A 25743-nucleotide genomic window follows, 5' to 3' on the forward strand; every position below is an offset into this window, starting at 1 on the left:
CAGGCTTTCTCCTGGAGGGGCCAGGGGACGCTGTGGTCTCACGTGGCCCTTCTCCAGCTCCATGGTCTGCACAAAATGCCCTTCAACATGCCCCCCTTACTGAGAAACTCTAGTGTCACGGTGTTTAGTAATATAAATATTGAGAAATTATGATACAATGAACAGGATTTGAAAAGTGGCAATCAAATTTCATGGGGAGTAATTTAACTGTGGAGGAATTTTTACTTGGTCAGGACAATATCAGTAGAGCATAATGGATTGTATTAAGGAGTATATAGATAGCATTACACTGCTGTTTTTACTGTGTATGTCTATGTCTATGTATGTGACAAAATTTGATTTGATTTGATTAAAATTCTCTCATCATTTCAAACAAATCTGTGATATAACATCAGAATAAAACATGTATACAACACTCCCCTGAGACTCATTTATAATGATTAGCAGTTATTGAAAAAAAAAACCCCACTATTAACATGGCAAAGTGATTCAATACATCTGAAATGTAGTGATTCAGCCCTCGCAAATAGAACCTAGAAGCTCTAGAAATGAGTCAGATATTGTGATGGGAAATGGGCTGGTGTTAAATCAGCACTAGACACAGTGAATGAAATTTGGGCAAATGACAGGAAGAAGTCGTTGCTGTTGTAATGCATTCCAATTACAGGCTCATAGAAGTGCCACCTTCTGTAATAGCACCTAAATAGTGATGAATAATATGAGACGGTGGAGAGGAGGCAGGCTCAGCTGTGCGTGAAAAATCAGAGCAGGATTTAGTGCTGAACACTCCAGCATGCTTCAACTAATTTACATCAGCAGGTCTCATATACATCAAACGCACCAGTGGCCCCACACACACACACACACTCATAAGATGTTGCGTTCAGGCCTGCTGGGCAGATTCCCAGCAGATGCCCTGTCTCCCTAACTGACAGCCCTTTATCCGGAGAGAGGCCTGATTGAAGCCATCAATCATCTGGGCACAGTACAGTAAAGGCCATTTAAATCAGATCCTGAGCTATGGAAATGATGCAGGCCAACCTTGGGCAAATACACTGGAAATCTCCACCGGAGAGGAAAATAAGGATTTCGCTCCTGTACTTGGACCACACACACAGTCAAACTCTAGAGAAAATACTGTAAGGTCTTTAATTGGAGCAAGAAGGATGTTCTGACTGCCCTTTTATAATTTACTGCGAAATGAGATTCCCATGCAGAGGAAAAGCATTTGAATCTGGCAGCCTTTCATTTGCATTGTTTCTGTGTCAGAAACAGCCGCCAAACAGAGAAGATTTCAAACGGCAGGGTTTAACCACAGCCCTAAGCGTTCCATACACACCAATTAAAGTGGCTCTACTCTCTGCATTCTAGAGGGTCAACCTCATTAGTTGAACTCAATAGGTTAAACTCATCAGCAGTGGACTAGTCGGGTTTTACGAGCTTGAACCTTGCTAGACCTCATTTGCAGGCTGGATTTTTGGCAAATGCTCTGTAGTTCTGTTCACTCTCACACAAGCCCGGGACTACAGTGTATAAAAATGTAACCAAAGAGATGTTTACTTCACCTAAAACAGGCAATAAAAAAGCACAACATAAACAGAAATCAGTTGACTCTGCTGGAAAGGCATAGGCTCACTGCCTTAATTGAATGAACAGCAAATGAGAAAGGTTTGCTAATCAGCGCTGCAGAGCTGACCAGCTGGTAGAAGTTAAATGAGTTTGCTGGCACTGTCAGTCCACTCCCTAAACACAAAGAACCTGATTTGCTTTTTCAGAATTCAGCTGCTTGTTCCAGGACAATACTTGTGGCAGAATATATTTATGAGTTATGGCTTGAATCAAGTCTTTGAGTCTCTGGTGTCCACGTCCAAATCAAGTCTTGAATGATCAGTATAGAGTTTTATTCTAGGCTTGTTTTTGGACTGCAAGTTGTACAAAAGTAAACCCAAACAAAAACGTGTCAGTTTCAACACGGTTCTTAAATGACAAGCCTTTAATTAAAGCAAACCCCTCATTTTAAAGGAGAGAACTTAAGCTCTACATGCAGTAAACACAGTGTACAATTACAGCTGGTAAGTATTACAGCAAGCAACCCAGTATAACAATAATTAATCCAGATCCTTTCATCCTTGGGCTCCAAGTGACGTCACTGTGATTAGTAAGCACCACTTACTTACTGAGGACTTACTCATTACCCATAAACTCACACCTAAAAAAAGTTGTTGGTTTTTTTTTTTTGGTATATTTCAACATACTTAGTTTAGTTCTCGTTTAAACATTAAAATGAAATAAATATAAGTGAGGACCTCTGATCCACATCATGTTTGTAAACAGAGTCCTGTTTTGCCAAAGTGTGCCAGTCAATAGAGGCTTAGGCTGCATCCCTAATAATGCCATATGCCCTTCATAGTGCACTTCACTGATAATAAACCTAAGACAGCTACACTTTGACGGGGAGATGTGAGGCTTATGGCTGAATATAAGTTGTTTTAAAATCCAACATACCATGAACTACGTGAGAGCATTATTTTATGACCAACACTGCAGTAAATAGGGAGCAGGGAGTCATTTGAGATTCAGACTCTCTTTTGCTGTGGTGTGGAAACATCACCAATCATCTCACATTTTCAGACAAGGAGAAATACTTTATTCAACTTTAAGCCAAAACAAGGAAATGTTTTTGGCAGGCAGTCATGATAAAATTTTATCCTCCAAGAAATCGTTCCTGAGTGCAGGGTCAGCATTATCAGATTATTTACCCTGTAAACAGAAGGAATTTACAGGAAAGAAAAGGTATTTCTGGCTTGTGCTTGTAGTATCTTATGCAGAAACAAATCATGAGTGAAATAACACAATTACTGAAGTTTGTATAGGATCTATGCATGAATAACTCTCACAGATTCCGTCACAAGAGCAGCAACATGCAATGGAGGCAAATGAGCTAACAGTTTTCCACTAGATCTCATGACGTAAATGCTAATATGGCTAACAGAGTGTTATGGTCTTCTCCTACTCATTATAGAACACAGTGAGATACCTTTACACAAAGAGCAAGTGAGCTGTTTTCATAAATGATGTGAGACCTTCTCCAGCGATGTGTACGAGGTAAAAATGTTCGTGGTTTACATATGTTTACGTTAGTGCTGCATTATGAAGCCAGACACTTGGTCCCCAAATTGGTTGCCACAGCCAAAACATCACATGACTGAAACGTGAGGCTAGAAAATAATAGTTGTTTACAATGAGTTTACATTGTAGTTTGAATACTGGTCAGATAAATCCCCACCTAATCAGTTAAACTTGTAAGATGACAGACACTTACGTTTAACTACGAGCTCTGCGTAGCTGGACACTCCCACTCCTTTGTCAGATTGAACAATGCAGCGGTAGCGGCCTGAGTCGTCTTTGGTGGTGTTCTCCACGTCAAACGTGGCCATGTAGCGTCTTGTGTTTACCGGCTTGGTGTCCTTCATTGGGGCTTCACGGCCTTTGATACCCTGAAAACAATAAGAGGAATTTCAAATATAAAACAAAACTATGAATTACCACATTCCTGCCTGCTCCAGCTCTTCCTCTGAGCTTTATCTAGGACAAAGCTATTGTAGGATTAGACCTAATGTAAAACATGAACGTGAATGTTGTAGCTCTAGGAGCTTACACCCCTAGTAAGGTAAAGATACCTCAGATTCTTACATGTGACCATTTTACTGCTCCCCACACATTAACATCAACAACTGATTTTTCACTTGCTGCCTAATACACCTCAGATCTTGAGGTACCAATGATTTTTAATCTTCTGGTTGATCAGTGTAAATTCCCAGAAGGCCTGCATTAGGCCTGTTTTGACATCTAACCATAAGGTTTGGACATTCCTTAGGAGTGTTTATCTGAGTGAAGCAGCAAAGCAGTTTCTGTTCTCCTGGGGAAACAGCACACACATATTTGGTCACGATGGGGTCATGGACGAGGCTCTATACAGTGTATAAAAAACGTGCAGATACAAATGTAGTCAAAGCCAAACAATAAAGAGACCGAAGCTTGACATGTGAGCTACATCCGCCCATTGTTTTCCAACTCTAATCTAAACTGACTTTCAATATGAGGCTGTTCGGCCAAATCAAGGGTCTGAAACAAATATGTGCCTGTCTATATGAGTGTGTGTTTGTGTATTTGCTCTGTCTGAGTGTGCTCATGCTCTGTTGTGTCATCTCTTGCTCTGTTTATTAAGTGAAATGGCGGATTCTATCGGTGACTGAGAGCTGTTTATCCTTCTCTGGGCATATACTAGGCTTGCTACAGACTCCCTACAGCTGTCTGACACACACACACACACACACACACACACACACACACACACACACACACACACACACACACACGTGCCCTTGCATTCACACATCCACATGCTGTGGGCAGATGGGACATTTGTTCCTCAGGAATATTTCTTCATTACTGTCACAAAAGCCATCTTCCCAAATGATTGTGTTTCATCTTTGCCATTAACTAAGCCCTATTATATGCCTATTAACAATAACCAGTAAGGGTTTCTCAGGTAAACATCTTCAACACAGTTACAGAGATTGCAGATTAATGTCCTTTTCCGTGTGCTGTGTGTTGATAAACAGAAGGGATGTATTACCTGTAACCACAGCTTGTAGTTGAGGTGGTCCTTGGGCTGGCCATTAATGGTGCAGTGGAAATTTGCAGTTTGCCTGGCATTGACTTCCCCACCTTTAATGTGCATGAAGTGTGGAGTGCTCACTGTAACACAGACAAACACACAGATACTAGTCAAAATACAATTTCACTCATTATAGCTGTTCATTTAAATAGTGGGAAATTTCAGAACAATATTTACAATATAACATGCTTTCTGATTTTCTGTCTTTTATATCTGGAACTAAACTATGAGTAGAGACATGACTGGAAATTGTACTTAAATGTGTTTATTTCTGAGGGGATTTACATTTAGACTGTTTCCAAACAATGAAAACTTGTACATGTCAGAAAGCCCAAAAACAAAATAAATATTAATTTAAACCCTGAAAGTTAAACGTTATATTAAACAGCTGAACTTGGTACAAAACTGTCAGAAGGTAAAGGGGTTACAATCCCAAAGCTTATATTTTTTATTTGTAATAAAAAGAATGCAAAATAGACGCATATTCACTAATAGCTCTTAAATGGCTGAATTTCATTGTAATTATCCAGCAGCAAAAAGAGTGTAAAATGTGTGTAAGAATTAGCAGGGCTCTTGTTAATCTCCTGTGTTATTGCGCTAATTCATTAGAGACGTAAATCTCTGACCTCAGCCAGGTTTTATTTGATTGTGAATCTTGAGGGAAAAAGAACACTGAAAGAGCAATTTTCAAAAATGAGTTGGTGATAGTTAAAAATGCTTCATGATTAGCTTTAAAAATGCCCTGAATAAACATAAAGTGTGATTGGATGACATACTGACACAGCAGTGAAAGTTTAAAAAGCCTAGAGAGTGAGTATTAGAGTGTGTGAAAATGTGATTGTTTTAGAATATTTATTGAATATTATACAAATGCAAAATGCTTAACATATGCACTGATACGTTTTACAAGGCCTAGAGTTCAAAGGCTTTAATTTTAGTCATTGGTGGCCCGTTTGTCTTTATTTAAAAGCCCCACCTTCCACTGGCTCTCATGAAAGAGTTGTAAATACCCCGTCTTTCACCACCTGTATTGGGAAGTCTCTGTGGGTTTAATCAGAGAATGGACTCTTTTGTCATCTTCTCTGTCAGCAGTTATGATATTATTGTGAAAGGTTATGGGATGAGACACAAAGTGCTGGTAGAGAGTGAAACCTGTCAGTCCTTCCACAAGTTCAAGGGGATTGATTAGAGTTTTAGACAGCAGTAAGGGCCTGAATAGTGTGAGACCATTAGAAGTAGAGCTCTTGTGATACAAAGATATATCAAAAATATATCTTCTAAATCCTCCCTGTTTGTATTCTTCAACTTCATGGCCATAATTGAAGAGACACCTGCTCATCCAGAGTTTCCCTTGATATCCAGGGTAGTAATGGGTCATTTGTTTTGGAGACAATACATGCTACATGTGCACAAGTAAATTTAAATTAGCTGAATATTCAATTGAAGGCTAAGTACAAACTTTTCGTCAATTTATCAAACAAACTTTATATGGTCAGACCCTAACGTATAAACTTTCAATGTTTTTTCTTCCTAAGGCCCACCATTAGCGCTGAATAAACAAAGACTCTAGTATCCTTGATAAAAGCAGACTGCACCTTTGTTATAACATTAATATACATTTGGCAGCTGAACTGACAACAAAAGTGAAGCAAGAATCTGGGTCACCGTGAATATATAATGGAAGGTGGGATAGCTGATGAGGATGAAAGTCCATGCTTATCAAATTATGGGGAGGAGTTTTTGTTAATTAGCTCCCCTGTCTCCAGATGAAGCAAGCTGCCGTGACCTTGATTCCCACATCTGAGTCTGGTACATGGCACACAGCATGACTCTGTGGTAGGCAATTAAAGCAAGTCTTCAGAACAAACCCCTGTACTGCTGCTTCTCTTCACTCGCACCTGGTTTGATGTGGACCACACAGTTTCACTCTTGCTAATGGACAACAGCTCGTCTCGTTTTCCGCTTACGCTTCAAACCTTCGATTTGAAGTGTCTTCAAAAAGGGTCTCATAAACATTACTCCCTACAAACAGTTCTTAATGTTGTTATTGCATTGCTCTCATTTCCTTTATGACATTTCTCATTATTTATCAAATATCAACTTAATATGGGGGCAGGCAGCACAGCAGGTAGTGTCGCAGTCACACAGCTCCAGGGGACTGGAGGTTGTGGGTTCGATTCCCGCAACGGGTGACTGTCTGTGAGGAGTGTGGTGTGTTCTCCTCGTGTCTGTGTGGGTTTCCTCCGGGTGCTCCGGTTTCCTCCCACAGTCCAAAAACACACGTTGGAACGCAACTCAAAAGTGTCTGTAGGTGTGAATGTGTGAGTGTGTGGTGCCCTGTGAAGGACTGGCGCCCCCTCCAGGGTGTGTTCTTGCCTTGCGCCCAATGATTCCAGGTAGGCTCTGGACCCACATTGACCCTGAAATGGATAAGCGCTTACAGATAATGGATGGATGAAAATAGAAATTTAGTACCTTAAATATACAGCACTGTGTTATAAAACATTTACAGTACAATAAAGTAAAAACAGAGACATACAGTACAGTCTCAGTGTAAAGTTCATCTCCACTGGAAGTAGATTAATGTACAAAAGTACACGTTCTATTCATTCATTCATCTTCTGTAACAGCTTCTTCCTGATCAGAGTCACAGTGGGTCAGAATCCTAACCTGAATCCCCGGGCTCAAGGGGCTAGTTCTTCACAAGCTCGCACATCACATACACACTCCACAGGCGTGGAAAATATCACACAGACAGGTCACCTTCCAACATGAGGTTTTGCACTGTGGGAGGAAACCAGAGCGCCTGGAGGAAACCTACACCAAAATGGGGAGGACACACCAAACTCCTAATAGAAAAAGACCCAAGCATGGATCGAACTAAGAACACCAAGAAACATAGTCTATGTACAATGTTATAGTAATTAAGTACGTTTTTCAAGTATATTTCATAAAACATTGCTGTTTTTAACCAGTTTTACTTTTGTTCAAGTCACTCCTGAACTTTAGAACGACTTTAAACTACAGATATTCTGTAACAAATCTGGATACATGGCAACATGAGAGGAAAAGCAAAAACAGACACAAGCATCTGGTTACCATTTATTTCAGGTGGCCATATTTTGGGGATGTGTGACTGCATAGAGGTATTCATATCCACGTACTGTAACTCACACTGATAACTAAGTGGGGACATTACCGTGTTAGCACATATATTAGCTTGTTCACACTTCATTAGCACTGAGGTTTGGGACTCCAAAGTAAAAGTGTTACTATAAATCTCTAAGATAAAAAAAGAAGAAAACATACAGATTTACGCCTCTAAAATAAAATGACTGAAAGTAGTGTGTTGCTGTTCACTGCACAGCAACAATGAAAACAGCTACATATCTAATTCCGTTTATGTGTGTGTGTGTGTGTGTGTGTAGGAGGGCTGACAAAACCAAGCCGAAGATAAGAAGAGTTTGGAGCAAAGTGAAAAGGAGAGAAGGCAAGAGAAAGGCTGAAGGAATTATGGAACAAAGCATGGAATAAAAACCGGGGCCAAGGCAGAATGAGAGCGAAGGAGAAAGATGGAGGGGTGAGGAGTCAAAAGCTCAGAGATAGAAGTGGATTATCAGGTGAAAGGGAGAAGGTGATCAGCGAGGCCGAGTGAAGGAGAGCTGAGGCGAAACGCCCAAACAGCTTCACAAGCATCACTATCTTATTTATCAAGCCCAGGCTCTGAAACAAAATGCAAAATGATATTTTCAAGGTGAAATAACAGACAAGATTTTCTAACAGCATATGAGCTGAAGCATATAGCTACTGTTGAAACAAGGTCTTTTTCCAACAGAAATTGTTCAAAAATTAATTTCTGCACACATTAAAAGTTGAATAATCTTTTCCCTTTGCTGTAACTTTACAATTTTGGAGATTTAAGATGTTTTATTGTAAATACTTTATTGTAAGTAAAAGGGTGTGGAAAATTTCTTGTAAATGTCTTATTATATGATGTCCTCTTATAATATCATAAGGTTGGATCAATGCTTTGAAAATGTGATTATATTCAGCCTCAAAAGCATAAGTGAGGTTTAAGTGATTAGCTGGATCCACAGCTCAGTCCTTGGGGGCTTTGTACTCCTCTTGTAGGCACTTGCCGTTGAGCAAGGTGAGCTAAGGCTCATGTATAGCTACTCCAGGCATTTCATTTTATTTGGTTATTTTCAATGGAAGCTGGAATGTGTGCACCCCAAAATATAATTATGGAACTATGGAATCAAAGCCATGTATGAAGTCATTGGACCTTTTCAGATAAACCATTTAGGAACAGCCTACCTGTTGTGTAACATTTTTAAAACATGGTACACCCTGTCCACTAGAGAAGGGTGGATGAAAAGTAAAGTGAAAGATAGAGATGGATAACTTACTGCACTGATGTCCCTGGAGGGAGATGTCCTTGATGGCTAGTACCCCTGGCTCTCCTGTACTCACAGCTTGAAAGATGAGCTAGAGAGAGAGAGAGAAAAGGAAAAAAAAAGGCAGACATTTGAAGCATTAGTAATTTGAAATCAAAACATGTTCATACTCTTGATATTACACAGGAGTAAAGCCGTTTAAAATAGGGCTGTGGGAATGATTGAGCGGCTCAGGTCCTGAACTCCAGAGTTAGAGGCTCCACTCTATTTGTGAGAAACTGTCATAGAAAGCACTGCAAAGTGAACAGCTGGTTAAGTTTAAGAGGCCCTGCTGATGCCTGTGTTTCTGTATTCCCGAGGGGAAAGTAGAGTGTGTGTGAGGCGCTCACTACTTTCCATACATTCAGAAAAAAAAACAAGAATCTGTGTGTACAAAGCATTCTCAGCTGATCTACTAATCTACAGATCCAGGCTGCGTTTGACACTTCACATTATTGTAGACGATCCCACGAAGCTATTTTTTTTAGAAAAATGTATATCAGAATATAATTATGCTCAATATATATGTCACAATATACATACATTTAATCAGTAGTTATGCCAAACAAACTGGTTATTAAATACAGTGGAACCTCTGCTAACGGACGCCTATACTAACGAACTTTCCAAGATACGAACCGGGCATTTGAGTACTTTTTGCCTCCACCAACGAACCATGACTCTAGAAACGAACCCGAGCCTCCGCCGAGCCGACGGCTGTAAATGGCCACTGACCCCAATAGGCGAGTCTCTCAGCGCCCAGACTTGAGTGAGCTTTTAAGATTAGCAAATTGTAGCTTTAGCAATTTAGCATTAGTGTAAATAGCAGACATCGAAATTCGTGCTAAGTTACGCTGTATCTACGCTTCGTCTCCCCACATTCACCCACCTACTCTCCGTTATTCCACCCACCCCCCACCTCCCGTCATACAGCCAGTGCCTGTGTTACTCCTCCAGCCAGTCGTCACGTCTTCAAGGTAGCGATATGTAACCACTTAAAACTTTTTTATTCCTTTTTTTATTACTGTTTCCACTGTGTTTCTCAATTATTTTTGGTAATTAAACATGTATTTTGTTACTAATTTGGGAGTGTTGTAAACGTATATCAGTGCAAAAAGGGTGACTTTCGGGGTGGGGGCTGGAACGCATTAATTGCTTTTCCATTATTTTAAATGGGGAAAATTGACTCGAGAAATGAACTTTTCCACTTACGAACCGGGTCACAGAATGGATCAAGTTCGTAGGTGGAGGTTCCACTGTATGTCATTACTATTTTGAGGAGATAATTCAGAAGGGAATATATATACAAGATGATCTACTCCTATAAATAAGAGGAAATTCAAAACAAACTAACTGAAACCTTTAATATAATGAGTGAAATAATTATCGAAAAAGCTGTGACTTCTAACAACTGTGAAAGACCTCCATAACTGTGCTACCTAACGCTTACACACATAAATAAAGGCAATTTGCAAACCAGACAACAAAGCTGGTGATGTTCAGAACAATCTATTGGGGCACAACTGGGATTTTTTTATGTTATTTTATTATTTTTAATCATGACAAATAGAAAATGCTCATAGCTACCTCTCAGCCAATTAAAATGACTGGAAACATCTGCTTTGCTGTTGTGTTTGCTGCACCGGCAATGACACACTTTACTGTTGAGAGGAAAGACATTTCCCATGGGCCTTTACTGAGGGCAGTGTCAGGTTTCCATGATGAACCGTTTACATTGTTTTGGTCACTGGTATCTGGTCACACACTTGTGAAGGAAACACCAGCTCAGCTTTCCACAGACATGACCTCTCACTCACAGACCACTGCAGCACACACGGCAAAAAGACGCAAGTGGAGAGGAAAGGAAAGGAGCTCTGCCTCCCCCAGTTCTATCATACAGGAACCGACCAGGGAGCTTTTTCTGCATTCTCACACTGCTGGCGGCCAGCCAGGAACATGGTTTACATCAGGCAAGAAGCACCTCTTTATCCTGTGATGTTCCCCTGCATTCCTTCGCTTCTATTTCTCCCTCTCCTCTCACTCTGTCTACTACAAACTCTCGAAATCAACTTCTGGAAGGCAGACCAGCTCAGAAGGACACAGAGAGGTCAAGAGTAGGCTTACTAGTTTGTACCAATATGATCATGCTTTGGTCACAAAATGGAACCGTGAGAGGCTTGATAAACTGTTATGGTGGCTCAACACAGAACAGGAAAATAAGATAACGCAGCCATGTGGGTCTGGTGATCGTCACGTGGAGTGAAAAGCTCAGACTGTAAACATAACTGAAGTCGTTTACACTTCACACTTCGCACCGTATCACATCATATCTCAGGAATACTGATATTACACACATTCCTTAAATGTGAAAACGAATGAGTCATAAGCCATAAGTAGCTGAAGTATGTGGCTAATCTGTTGTGCAGTGAAACATGCCCTCTTCCTCCCTTCTCAGGGTTTGAGAACTGTTCAGAGCCAGCCCTTGAAACAATGAATGAAGAAAGCAATTTGAGGATGGGTTGTGTTTGGCTTTACTCTGTTCTTTAATAAACGTTTCGCACTGTTGAACAAGGAGGGAGTCCGGCAAGGCATAAAAGTCCACCAGCAGGTGACAGTTCTCATCTAACGCAGCTGATGTTGCCTAGTAGGCTTCGAGTGTGTCACTCCAATGCAAGCTGAACAAAGCCCTCCAAATGACTCATTAGCGCGAGATAACACTGTGAGCCCCTGTTCAAAAGAGATGCCTTTATTAGGCCATTCAAATGGGTTTTAATTGATTTTCATTCCGCTTCCTTTTGAGGGACAATTGTGAGTGGCCTGGCCACTAATTAGCGCTTTATGAGGGGCTAATTTAAAGAAAATGAAAAGCCAGTCTTGGCCATGTTAAATGTCACAGAGAGCCTGAGGGAGATTAAATCTGTAGTGTTGATGTCTGTCACCACACAGTACAGTAAAAATGCTCCGGTCCCCAGAGATCTCTGAATACAGAGACTGAAGTCCGGGTGCGCCGCTGCTGGACTGTTTTCATTAGCTGGATGCATAGTTACACAATGGCTGTTCGTTGTTATGCCGTCTTAAAAAGGCTTGCATTATATATCCAAGTAAACATCGAGAGAGAAGAGCTTACACTGACATTTCAGATTTTCTAAGTTCAAAAATCCTACGCTGCAGGACCAGACCATAAACCACACGAGCAACAGCCATCAGTGTGTTCAGACACACGTACATATAGAAGAGTTTTCCTTATTCTTTCTACTTCCCTACTTTACTAAAACAGTGAAGACATCAAAACTGTGAACCGCCTTTAGATTATTTATGAAGCAAAAAACAAATCCAGCTTCCATGGAGATTATTTTAGATGTCAGTCCTGGTTTCCTTTGAAGCAGCTTTACACACTGTTGATCTTACTTTCAAACACATTTATGACGAGCCACCAGAGATGATTTCCCAGCAAGTCTGAAAATACAGACCGCTGGTTAAAAATTTAAAAGTAATGTTTGCTGTCAGTCTGAAAACATCACAATCCAAAATCACTTTTATGATTCATTCATTCATTATCTGTAAGCGCTTATCCAGTTCAGGGTCGCGGTGGGTCCAGAGCCTACCTGGAATCATTGGGTGCAAGGCAGGAATACACCCTGGAGGGGGCGCCAGTCCTTCACAGGGCAACACACACACACACACATTCACTTTGGAGTCGCCAATCCGCCTACCAACGTGTGTTTTTGGACTGTGGGAGGAGACTGGAGCACCCAGAGGAAACCCACGTGGACACAGGGAGGACACACCACACTCCTCACAGACAGTCACCCGGAGGAAACCCATGCGGACACGGGGAGAACACACCACACTCCTCACAGACAGTCACCTGGAGCAGGACTCGAACCCACAACCTGCAGGTCCCTGGAGCTGTGTGACTGCGACACCTACCTGCTGCACCACCGTGCCGCCCCACTCCTATGATGAGCTATATATTGTCAAGGCAATGGATTTGTTTAGAAAATTCTCACACTCCAGTAGGACTACTTTCTCATCCACATTTGGCTCAAAACTGATCATGTCCCCAGATATCTGGCCCTATAATCTAGGTGTCTCCAAACTTATATCTCTCTCTCTCTGTGTGTGTGTGTGTGTGTGTGAAATGCTCAGCCCATCATTGTGTGTGTGTGAAATGCTGTAAAGCAGTCTCTCTCACACCTATAATTGTAATCCACATGCTATTAATAGGAGCACAATAATGTAACATACTTTGGAACTGAACACCACAAAATGCCAGTGAAGTTCAGAGGGCACCAGGCCACAGGAATTATCATATTCAAATTGCATGGTTTCATCAATTAAAAGTTTTGAAAGGCAACCGAGCTGGACGAGCAATTACAGTCTGCGATGGATTCTCTCAATGTGCAGCAGAAGAAAGCAGCAAAGGGAGATGAGAAAGGATAAAAACACAAACCCCATAATTACAAAATAAGAGACAAAGTAATTTCTGAGTACCAGGTGGTTTCATTTTGACAAACACTTAAGATACTGTGCAATTTCAGAAACCCATAATTACCTCTTTGTCGCTAATTAGCTACAGTGGCGCAGATTCTATTGTTAATCATGCCGATATTAACAAGTCGTAACTGCGTTCTTCACCAGCTACGCTCGTCTATGGCGTAGGGAAGGAGACGAGAAGATGGAGAGGTGTCTCCTGCCATTTGCTGTAAATAGCCAGCAGATGGTGGATATTTCTCTGTGGACCTAAGTGTGCATTTACCATTCCTCATTTCACCAGAGAGCTGTAGCCACATGATGAGCACCACGTCTAACCACTGCTCTCTGTCACTGCTCCACGCTCTCCAGCTCCATCAGTGCTCTGAGACTCTGCTCTACAAAGCAAAGCTACAGCCTCTCTCAAATTCACAAATTCACACGACTGCTGAAGCAGAGTAACTCTACAAACCGTCTGATAAAAGATCAAAAACTACAGACTGGCATACACAGCAGGATCAAGACTCAGGATCACAGGAAGTACAGAGCCCACCTGGAATAATACAGCGCATGGACAGGGTGTCAGACAATGGTAAATGTAAATGAAAAGAAGAGGTTAAACGGGGAAAAATGAGCACGATAAGCGGCGAAGTAAGATCGCTAAGAACATTTGGCGAATACGAGAACGGAGAAGAATGAGGACCAAACTAAACAGCTAAAAATAAAGTTTTCTCGTTCCTCCCCTCCTGCTGAACTCATTCTCGTTTAAAGGAATAGGGGCTGAAACAAGGCTGTTTAGACAAGGGGTTAGCACCTCTGTGGTACTTGATCCACACTATAAGCACTGGGCGGCACGGTGGTGCAGCAGGTAGTGTCGCAGTCACACAGCTCCAGGGACCTGGAGGTTGTGGGTTTGATTCCCGCTTCGGGTGACTGTCTGTGAGGAGTGTGGTGTGTTCTCCCTGGGTTTCCTCTGGGTGCTCCGGTTTCCTCCCACAGTCCAAAAACACACGTTGGTAGGTGGATTGGCGACTCAAAAAGTGTGAGTGTGTGTTGCCCTGTGAAGGACTGGCGCCCCCTCCAGGGTGTATTCCCGCCTTGCGCCCAATGATTCCAGGTAGGCTCTGGACCCACCGCGACCCTGAACTGGATCTGAAATGATTCTGATATAATGCAGTTATATAATCAGATATAATAAAGTTGAAAATATGACATGATAACAATAATATCACACACAATGAGTGAAATTTAATAGCATTTTAAATTAGCATTTTAAAATTAACACCACAGAAATATGGGGAAATTGGAGGCAATTCCTTAACAAAACAAACATAAACAAAGCTTTACGGTTTAGGATCATTTTAGGATATTTCATGTCATTGCTAAATGTATGTACATATTAGATATTAGAAGTAAAACTGTAAATGTATAATTTTATATCATTGAACAATGCCTCTTGCACTGTTTAGACTTTAGGGTGAACCGAGAGAGAGAGAGAGAGAGAGAGAGAGAGAGAGGGGGAGACAGAGAGAGAGGAGAGAAAGATGAGAGAGAGAGAGAGAGAGATAGAGAGAGACAGAGAGACAGAGAGAGAGAGAGAGAGAGAGGAGAGAGAGAGGAGAGAAAGACAGAGAGAGATAGAGTGAGGTGAGAGAGAGAGAGAGATAGAGTGAGAGAGAGAGAGAGAGAGAGAGAGAGAGAGAGAGAGAGAGAGAGAGAGACTACCAGTTCCATTCTATTCCCTGTTCTGCTTTTGCTAGCTTTTTCCCTTTTCTGTTCGCATGTTCATCTCCAGTTGAGCTCATGAAAGATCTTTTCTGTCACAAAAAACACTCCTGTGGTGCTAGTTCTTTACACAATGACTTTTCAGCCATTAAAGATGCACACTGGGCCCTGGCTGGACGGCTTATTCCACGCCCATTCAGCCAAGCGCAGAGGAAATGCCCGGAATCATCCGCAGGACCACTGGGGGTCCATTTTAGCAAGAAGTAATTGGGACTTTCTCTCTCAATTAAGATGGATACCCTGTGTGGATCAACAGGCAATTCTACTCCAGTGTGGCAGGTGTCAAATCAGCCTACCTGGGTGGCTTTGTGTTCTGCCTTTGTGCTGTGTCAAGAGTGAATGAATGCTCAGGTGAAGGGAATTAATCAGTAAGATGCTCCGCTGTGTGTGATTCCAAAAAAGAAACTTCTCCTGCTGGTGTGGGGATTGGAAATAACCTGAACCTAATTCTGGGGAATTCAAGAATTACAATGACAACTGCTTCAATGTTTTCTTTCAGGTCAGTGATGGTCCCATACTAAGAAGCACCAGGGGCTCGGCTACTCTTTGATAAAACTTTGTAAACAGTATCTAACCGCTGTCGTCTTGCACAGCTTCACCAAGTACAGAAACGTTTTAATTCAATGTCCTGGCATATGCCAAATGTGGCATGTATCCACTTTTGATTACAGCTTTTCCTGTGTGATTACTATTTGATTCATGTTGCAGAGCAAGTTTGTAAACTGTTAGGAGTCCTGCCAAATGGTGTGTCAAATCCTAGCTACTACACCATCTATAAATATACAACATCTCCGTAAGTGCACAAGAGTTTTGTTAAAACTCTCAAAGTTCTTACCTGGTAAAAGTTGGGCCAGAAGATGCTGACAGCCAGCTCTACCTGTCTCCATTTATGGAAGGCAGGTTCAGAGGAGTTCCAGACAGGGAAACCCAGGGAAGGACTGTTGTTCTCTTTGACATAGATGCTGAGGTGCCCAGGTGTTGAACTCTCAGCACTGGCTACATAGTACTGGAATGTGAGGCAGTGAGTGTCATTCTCCTTCAGCTGTGGGACAAACAGGCTGGCTTTCTGTCCCGATCTTCCAGACGTGTTTACCATCATGAAAGCCGAGCCTGCACACAAGAAGAGTCCAGACATTGGTAAGTCTATTGAGGCAACAGCATATGCATGGAAATAAAATATTTGCTTTCACACACACACACACACTTTGAGCTAATACATAAGGGTAATTATGAGATCAACGTTAAGCACTCAGATTTGTGTCTCCTGAAATGACTTTTATGTATTTAATATTCAAATGATGTATTTAAAAGGATCAGAACACCTTGTTCCACCCATAATGCTTTGTGTATTTAACAGTGACAAAAATATTACAGAATATTTTTGTAAATGTATTTAATGTTGAAGGGCGTCACGGTGGTGCGGCAGGTAGTGTCGCAGTCACACAGCTCCAGGGACCTGGAGGTTGTGGGTTCGATTCCCGCTCCGGGTGTCTGTCTGTGAGGAGTGTGGTGTGTTCTCCCCGTGTCTGCGTGGGTTTCCTCCGGGTGATTGTCTGTGAGGAGTGTGGTGTGTTCTCCCCGTGTCTGCGTGGGTTTCCTCCGTGTGATTGTCTGTGAGGAGTGTGGTGTGTTCTCCCTGTGTCTCCGTGGGTTTCCTCCGGGTGCTCCGGTTTCCTCCCACGGTCCAAAAACACATGTTGGTAGGTGGATTGGTGACTCCAAAGTGTCCGTAGGTGTGAGTGAATGTGTGTGTGTTGCCCTGTGAAGGACTGGCGCCCCCTCCAGGGTGTAATCCCCGCCTTGTGCCCAATGATTCCAGGTAGGCCCTGGACCCACCGTGACCCTGAATTGGATAAGCGGTTACAGGTAATGGATGAATGAATGAATTTAATGTTGAAACAACTGATTCTTTACAGTAAAGAGATGTTTACTGTAAAGTTTATATGGTATTAGACTCTTACAGAAACTGTATTCAACCTTTTTAAAGTTAACAGTCATTTACTGCCATGGTTTTACAGTTTTTCACCATAGAATTGACAGACATTTTTAACAGTGTACTATTTCCCAAGCATGAGGCAGAAGGCTAATAATGAATACCTATGGAATGATTCTTTTAGTATCTAATGTAAAGTTCTGTATGCTCATGACAAATTTATTTGAACATGAAAAAATGACCAGTGATATCTACAAACCTTTTGACAAAGAAAAACAAAGGCAGTTGTTAAAAAAAAAGCACTGGAAAAGAATCTCTCAGTGAACACATTATGTGTAGACACACCAAGGTCTCCGGAAACAGACTCAGTTTCCTGTGACCTGGTAAACTGGAAACCACTGGTACACTTGACACACCCTGCATTCATTTCAAATATTCAGGGTCATGAGTGATATGGCCAAAGCTGTATGCCATCATTAAAAAAGAGCATGTCTTCTCAGGGTCAAAATTTCTCCCAATTTTCTGCTCCATGGTCAAATACAACAGTGAGGTCTTTCAAGCATTGGCTTTAAAAAAAAGCTCTAATGTGTGAACAGTTTGCTTGCCTAACACCCTGAGAGCAAAAAAGGCTTGAAAGCACACAGAGGAAGTGTGTCGTCTGAATAGTTAATGAATAACCTCTACATAACATTAATATCAGCTTCTCATCCTGGAAACCCTGCTGTTGACTCTGGGTCTGTGTGTTAACTCTGTTCTAAAAGACAGTGAGAGAGAGAGAGAGAGAGAGAGGGAGAGAGAGAGAGAGAGAGAGAGAGAGAGAGAGAGAGAGAGAGAGAGAGAGAGAGAGAGAGAGAGAGAGAGAACCAAAAAGAATGGACCAACTCATCAAGAGTCATTTCCTCACACTTTAAGTGCATGAAATGAGGAGCTCTGTTTGGCACGTTTGTAATGGCACCACAGTGGAGAGCTTGGGGGCAGATGTTCTGGCTTGCTTTCCTCTGCAATCTTTACACAAGAATGTAGCCTGTCATTAAGAGGTGAATATTCAGCCACTTTTATTTGGGTTGGCTTAAACGCTTTACCTAACAGAAGACACATACGTCTCCTTGACACGTATCTCATAACATTATGAATGGGTAGACTGTATTCTTGTTAGAACTGACAGGATACTACAATACCACATTACTGAAGGACAAAATCTGTCACGTCTATTCAAAAAAGTCCATAGAGGCTTTAAAAAAGCTCACAAAAAAGAAATGTACAACATCCAAAGGCTTGGAGGCCTTTATAACTAGTGAATCCACAAACTGTGGACACAGATGTTCAGCTGTGCACACCCAGCTTATTCTCTATAGAATACATTAGCATCAAAGAAGATGGAATGCTCTGGAGCAGCTGCACATGTGCTTTATGTCACCATATCCAATGCCAAGCGTCAGAATCTCCAACTGTGTGATCTGATACTCTGGAGTTTCTCTAGAAATTCTTCGGAGTTCATGTGTTCAAAATCAGTACCAGACCTTCCCAATGCTTTTATCGCCAAATGCAATCAAATACAACACAAAAGGTCCAACATCTAGTGTAAAAGGCCCCCCATCCCAAAGAGGAGAGGCTAACACTGCAGTAAAAGGACACAAACAACCTATTCATTTCAGTAAATGTTGGCCATAAAGACCTACAGGACAGACCTAGAGGAGGCCATCTTCTATCTAAATACAGACATAGTGTTAACAGTGTATTAAGACTTGGCTGTTTTTTCACTGGTTGAAAATAACCTCTCTGTGACTCTGTGAATGTTCTGGACTGCTTAAAAAAACAACAAACCTCCCCTTCTGCCATCCCAGTTAATTGTGTGGAAAAGAATAAAAAGTTGATTACCAAAGTAAAAAAAAACATATATAAATAAATAACACGCCAAATATGAAAAAGAAAGTTGGAACATTTTTCATTAAAATAAATAAATAAATAAAAACATATTTAATCCCAAAAAGCACAAAGTTTTCAAGTGTTTTCTCTGAACAACTGAAATGTTTTAAATATTTACGCATTACTCTTGTACTTTTTCATTTTTTTGGGATCATCTTATTATGTGTGAAAGTCTCATATCTGTTCTCTTTTGGGGGAAATGCAAAAACTAATGATCAGAATTATAAAGGAGGCATGTGCTTGCCGTAACTGTGTGTGATTGGGGAGCCTTAAATATTGATAAATACAAAGCTGGGAACAATTGTGAATAAAAATAATATTTAAATAAAATGCATTACATTAATGCTGTAAGAAAATATCTGTACAAATAAGTTCACTGTCTCATAATCATATCATATTACTAACTTGCAAGAAGCAAAGATATCAACAGTCTGTGCTCCAGATGCCAAACCTAGGGATATGATGATGAGGTCATTCCTGAAACTGCTGAGTTGGCTTTCTATAGTAACAGTCACCTCAGAGTAACCCAGCTCTCACTGGTGTGGGTGTGAGAGGGAGAGAGAGAGAGAGAGAGAGAGAGGGGGGGGGGGGGGGGGGGGGGGATTCCCACACTTATGTCACTTTCACACATGAACTCCGGAGAAATTCTAGAGAAACTCCGGAGTATCCGGTCTGGATCGGTCATTCACACATGCAGCACACAGCGGGAGATGATCTGCCTCAGGCACACTCTCGCAGTGCCACATCGCCTAGGCTGTGCTCAGAGTCTTACGAAAAGATCACTGACCATCGTCTATCTGTATTCATTTCAAACTGCTGGTGCAAGCATGCCACAAAGAGTGAGAGAGAAAGGTGGAGAGATAAAGAGAGAACGGTAGAGAAAGTATGAGGCAGATAAGAAGGGAAACAGAGATGGAAGAAGGAACGAAAGTGAAATAAGAAAGAGAGTGAAGGTGAAAGCATTGTGCTGCCATGTTTCAGGTCTTGAGCTCTTGCGATGCCCTGCAGGGTGCACCATGGAAACGATGTGCGTGGAGCTGGTCTGCAGGAGCAGGTTAGGGTGAGTTAGTCTCAGTTAGTCCATTAGTCCTGGCCCTGCTACCTTTCAGGCACAGCCTTGGGATCAATAAGACCACAATACTTTCTCAAGAGCAGCAAGGGGCAAATTGAGTCTGAGAGGCTCCATGCCAGCCCTTGACAATCACCGCTCTCTCTGGGTCAAGGGCCATTACAGAGGCCCTATTGCCCGTCTATTTCTAGATTGTAAAACTCTAATCACCAAAGCGCTGCTCTTGCAGCATTAAAATAGGAAATGGTAGATTCTGTTAGTGTTTTTCCACCAAAAGAACTCTGGTTCTTGAAACGATTCTGTTTCTGATTGTTGGAACCTTGATTCTTTCCAGTGAACCGGCCCGCATTTTTACACGTTTAGAGGGAAATAAGGTATACGTCATCAGTGGGGGGCGATGCAGTGGATGAATACAGCGCCAGAGCCAAAGATAAACTGTTAGAGTCATGACAGGGTCGTTGTTTATTCTTTGTTTATTCTTTGTTGACCAGAGTGAGATACAATACTGTGTAAATGTTGCTGAGTTCAGAGCCGTCCTGCTGAGCTTCTGAACAGTGGAGAAACCGAGCTGGAGGCCGCAGCTCTGACCAACGGACATGGTATCGCACATAAGAGCACCAGATAACGCACAAAAATGAAGTGTGTTACTGTTTTACTTCATAATATTTATTTATATGAAACATTGTAAACATTGTAAATGACCCTGCTCCACTGGGCAATAACGCTGTATTTGAGCCGCTGAGCTCTTTCTTGAGTTACTGACCCTCAACACGCCCACAGATGACGTCACAGTTCATGCTAAAAAACCGGCTCTTCTTTGGTTCCAGTTGTGAATGAACTTTTCTTTGTTTCTTTGTTTAAACATCAGTTTATGTTGATGGAAACACGCCAAATGGTTTCAAATTTAGTTCGCGAACTGGAACCATTCCGGTTCCTTCTTAGTGGAAAACGCTATGAATGAAGTCTTTACAGAGTCTACTGTATTTTGACTGACTGAGTAATACTCTGCACTGTAAACCGTAATGTTATAAGTAATTAACTGGATTGAGGGTTTCTAAATTAAAATATTTGGAAAAGTTTCACTCAAATAAACAATTTAATTATGTTCAACTCAACCTCTTTTTTTTCTATAAAACTTTGATTTAGCAGTGGCCATTGCAGCAATTTTCACCCAAGATGGCGGATGGTCTGGGGTTCACTGCTTTTAGTGAACTTGGAGAGGTTAATGTGCTTGTTTCAGTGCAAGGGGTGGTAGCGCAACAGGTAGAATCACTGTCACATAGCTCCAGAGTCCTGGGGTCATGGGTTCGAGACCCACATTGAGTCACTGCCCTGAGGAGTTTGGTGTGTTCCCCAACAGTGCAAATACACACTTTGGTAGGTGGACTGGCCATGCAAGAGTGTCCATATGGTGTGAGTGTGTGATGGACTGGCACCTTGGTTACAGACAATGAAAGAGTTTATGGTTTAATTAGTTAATAGTCCTTAATATTATTGCATTAAATGAAGCTGTAGAGATTTAAAGTAAATGTGTATGCATACTTCTGACATTTGAGTGTATGAACTTAAAAATGTTATGGCAACTAATTGCCTTAATTTTTTTTAAGTTCTGCTAACTTATTCAGGCTTACAGTGTGGAGTTTCCCACTGCACAACATACTGGGACTGCAGGCTTTTCATTGGTCCCTGCTCTGGAGATTTCATGAGCTCCAGATTGGTACCTGGAGGACCTAATGTCTTCGCTCACACTTGCCGGTATGAAGCCAATGACAATGTACATGTACCATAAAAACACTAAGCTCAATAACATCACAAGTAAGTGCTATAGAACTGTGGGTAAACTCCAGTATCCGATCACAGTCCTATCAGGGCTGATCGTGGCTTTTTTTTTTTTAAACTAACTGGTTTCACCTTTATTCAGCCCAAGCTTTTATTTTACTTCATTGGACACATGTAACACACATAGACATGACACACATTGAAGCCCTCTGTGGCAGTCAACTCACACGCGTGCACAAGGGCAGCCTTGGCTTACTGGTTAGCGGGCCGGGCTTAGTTCGCTGGTAGGAAGGTCGCTGGTTTGATCCTCAGGACCAGCAGGAACATCCATGGCTGAAGTGCCCTTGAGCAAGGCACTGAACCCCCAAATGCTCCCTGGGCACCGGGGATGGTTGCCCGCAGCTCTGTGTGTGTGTTCACAGCCCCTAGTGTGTGTTTGTGTGTTCACTGCCACAGATGGGTTAAATGCGGAAGACACATTTAGTTGTACAATGACAAGTAATTATTTAATTAAAGTAAATTATTTAGGGGCTGTGAACACACACACACAGCTGCACGCAGCCATCCCCGGAGCCCAGGGAGCAGTTGTGGGTTCGATTCCTTGCTCAAGGGCTCCTCTGTGGTGGATTGAGGGAGGAGGACAGTGCTGTTCCTGCTCTCCCACTGCCCCCAGTTTTCCTGCTGGTTGTGGGAATCGAACCAACGTCCTTTCAGTCCTAAGCCCTCTTCTCTAAGAGTATGAAATTATTTTATAGTTCATTTCTATGTTTACTACTGCAGTGCAATTTGCAATTTGCAGTGCAATCCATAAAGTGGAATTTATGTGAGCTCTTTATGAAGAAGACTTTTCTTTATGTTTCATTTTGTAAAAAAAGAAATATATAATAAAACATTAAGAAACCGCTTGAGTGCAAGCAATGTTTTTTTAATGCTCGGCAGAGCTGTTCAGTTTTCAAACACACATATTGAAATTATCTTAGGAAATATCTACCGTGCAACACAATTATCTAGGAAAATACAAGTATTACCACAAGACTGAGTATCAGAAGATACTCCATATTAAATTATTCAGATCAGGATTGGGGGGGGGGGGGGGGCACTCAATAGGGACATTCATATCGATTACTGTTTTTTGGAATGATTTCTTTTCTAACTCTTCACTTTAAATGGCTTGCTAAGAAGCTAATGCTAATGAAATGAGCACTTATGCTAAGCCCAAAAGATTAGTTTTCACACTAAACAATAAACAAAAAGAAAAACAAGCTAAGAAAAGCTGTTATTTTATTCTACATCAGTCTGTATCGCCCCAGTCAATTACAAAACACAGGTATCTCCTTCTTAACTTTCAATGGAAGTCAATGTAAACAAGATTTTGGAGCATTTCTATTTGTCTATTCATTTTAAGATGTTTGTTCAAATGATGTAGTAAACTAAAAATCAACAAACATGGAGATACATGCTTGTCTTTGGACAGTGACAACATGTGGAAACACTTTTAGGAATTTGCATACACAGAACAACTCAATACATCATTTTATATCAGCTAATATATTTAACAAGGTAATAAGATATTTTGCCACATTTAATAGTTCAGACTGCTATTAGCGAGGATGATGAAACTGGTAATCACAGGGAGTAAGATGGCTCCATCAGTCCAAAGAAGATTAACTTAAATCATACAGAACTAGAACTGGCGCAGCGGGTAGTGTCGCAGTCACACAGCTCCAGGGGCCTGGAGGTTGTGGGATCGATTCCCGCTCCGGGTGACTGGTGTGTTCTTCCTGTGTCCGCGTGGGTTTCCTCCGGGTGCTCCGGTTTCCTCCCACAGTCCAAAAACACACGTCGGTAGGTGGATAGGCGACTCAAAAGTGTCCGTAGGTGTGAGTGTGGAGTGTGTGTTGCCCTGTGAAGGACTGGTGCCCCCTCCAGGGTGTGTTCCCACCTTGCACCCAATGATTCCAGGTAGGCTCTGGACCCACCACAACCCTGAACTGGATAAGCGCTTACAGATAATGAATGAATATTAAGAAACAAAAATCACTTGATCAGTGCTGTAGCACGTTAATTTGGGCATCTTGTGTTCCGCCTAAGTCAGATAAAATGAGTACTTCTGATTCTCCTGTAAGTCCTAGAGATGAAATGATGCGTATGAGATCAACACAATATTACAATCTATTATCAGAATAAGGTACAGTTTTGTTCCCTAACTCAATGGACTGTACATGTACCCTTGAGGGCACCACCACAGAGACACAGTGATGATTCATATCAAAGACACAGCAGCAGACTTTGTATGTGCAATTCCTCAATGACATTTTTCAGCAGAGCGAAGGATGACATATTCCTAGAGAAAAGGAGATGCTGGTTTGTACATAGCACAAAAAACATGGCTCAAGCTTGTGTCAAACATCAGCTGTCTTCTCAAACTGTCAACACGCACCTCAGCCCACCCTTTAATCAGAGGGTAATTTCCATCAAAGTTTCTTCCATAGAGTTTCTCTCTCGTGGTCTACATACCTTGTCAGGACACGTCTGGACCTGTGTGCAGTGTATGTGTAATTACACAAAGGAAAAGGCTGCAAACAGACACCTTTACCTCGGCCCAGGGGCTCTACTGTTATCTCTGTTAAACAAGGGGTGACACATGGCAACATGCTCAGCCTTGTCCAGTTCTGCTTTAGGGCGAGGGGCTGAAATTGCAGGTTGAGGTGTTAAACCCCCCACAAACACAACGACTCATTTCCCAAGCGGTGTTATCGTTGATCTCTTTTAGCCTCGGAGAACAGCAGGGAGCATTGATTCCATCATTCATAACCACAGTAAAGCAGCAGCGTTTTAAGACGCTTGCAAAGATAGAGAGGGAGGAGGAGTTAAGCTCGAGAAACAACTCCTGGAAGGCACTGATTCAACCACCCTTTGAGATCATTCATTAAAAACCTCCTATCATCATGATCAATCACACGGCCTGATTTACTGAACCAAACTCATTTACATCGGTTTATTACAGAGAGAGAGAGAGAGAGAGAGAGAGAGAGAGAGAGAGAGAGAGAGAAAGAGGGGGGAGAGAGAGAGAGTAAGAGAGAGAGAGAGAGAGAGAGAGAAAGAGAGAGATAGAGAGTCAGAAAGACAGAGAGAGAGAGGAGAGGGAGAGAGAGAAAGACAGAGAGAAAAAGAGGGGGAGAGAGAGAGAGAAAGAGAGAGAGAGAGAGAGATAAACAGAGAGAGGGGGGGAGGGGGAGAGAGACAGGGAGGTAGGGAGAGAGAGGGAGAAAGAGAGAGAGAAAGACAGAGAGAAAGAGAGAGATAGAGAGTCAGAAAGACAGAGAGAGAGAACGAGAGAGAGAGAGAGAGATAAACAGAGAGAGGGAGAGGGGGGAGAGACAAGGAGAGGGGGGGTAGGGAGAGAGAGGGAGAGAGAGAGAAAGAGAGAGAGAGATAAACAGAGAGAGGGAGAGAGAGAGAGAGAGAAAGAGAGAGAAACAAACAGAGAGAGGGAGAGATAGAGAGAGAAAGAGAGAGAATTTGCAGAGTATATGTAGGCTACTGTAAAAAGAAGAAAGAATGAAGAGGATGGGGACAGAGAAAATGTGTCTGAGAGAGGAAGCGAATGCTGGAGAAGAAGAAAGAAAAAGAAAGAGAGTAAAAAACTTGCTTCAGTGCT

General features: G+C 41.9%; 1 protein-coding gene across 8 annotated transcripts in view; it reads right to left on the reverse strand.

The window, feature by feature from the left end:
- Positions 1–25743, reverse strand: part of ptprma (protein tyrosine phosphatase receptor type Ma) — a 236662-nt gene that overhangs the window by 125898 nt on the left and 85021 nt on the right. For all 8 annotated transcript variants that reach the window (XM_066682258.1, XM_066682266.1, XM_066682264.1 and 5 more), the window contains exons 3-6: positions 16211–16485; positions 9091–9169; positions 4640–4761; positions 3323–3497 (exon numbers count right to left, since the gene is read on the reverse strand). In XM_066682258.1, the coding sequence (XP_066538355.1) occupies positions 3323–3497; positions 4640–4761; positions 9091–9169; positions 16211–16485 (651 nt within the window). The remainder of the gene's footprint in view (positions 1–3322; positions 3498–4639; positions 4762–9090; positions 9170–16210; positions 16486–25743) is intronic.

The sequence above is a fragment of the Hoplias malabaricus genome, chromosome 10, assembly GCF_029633855.1.
Source record: "Hoplias malabaricus isolate fHopMal1 chromosome 10, fHopMal1.hap1, whole genome shotgun sequence".
Taxonomy (NCBI): domain Eukaryota; kingdom Metazoa; phylum Chordata; class Actinopteri; order Characiformes; family Erythrinidae; genus Hoplias; species Hoplias malabaricus.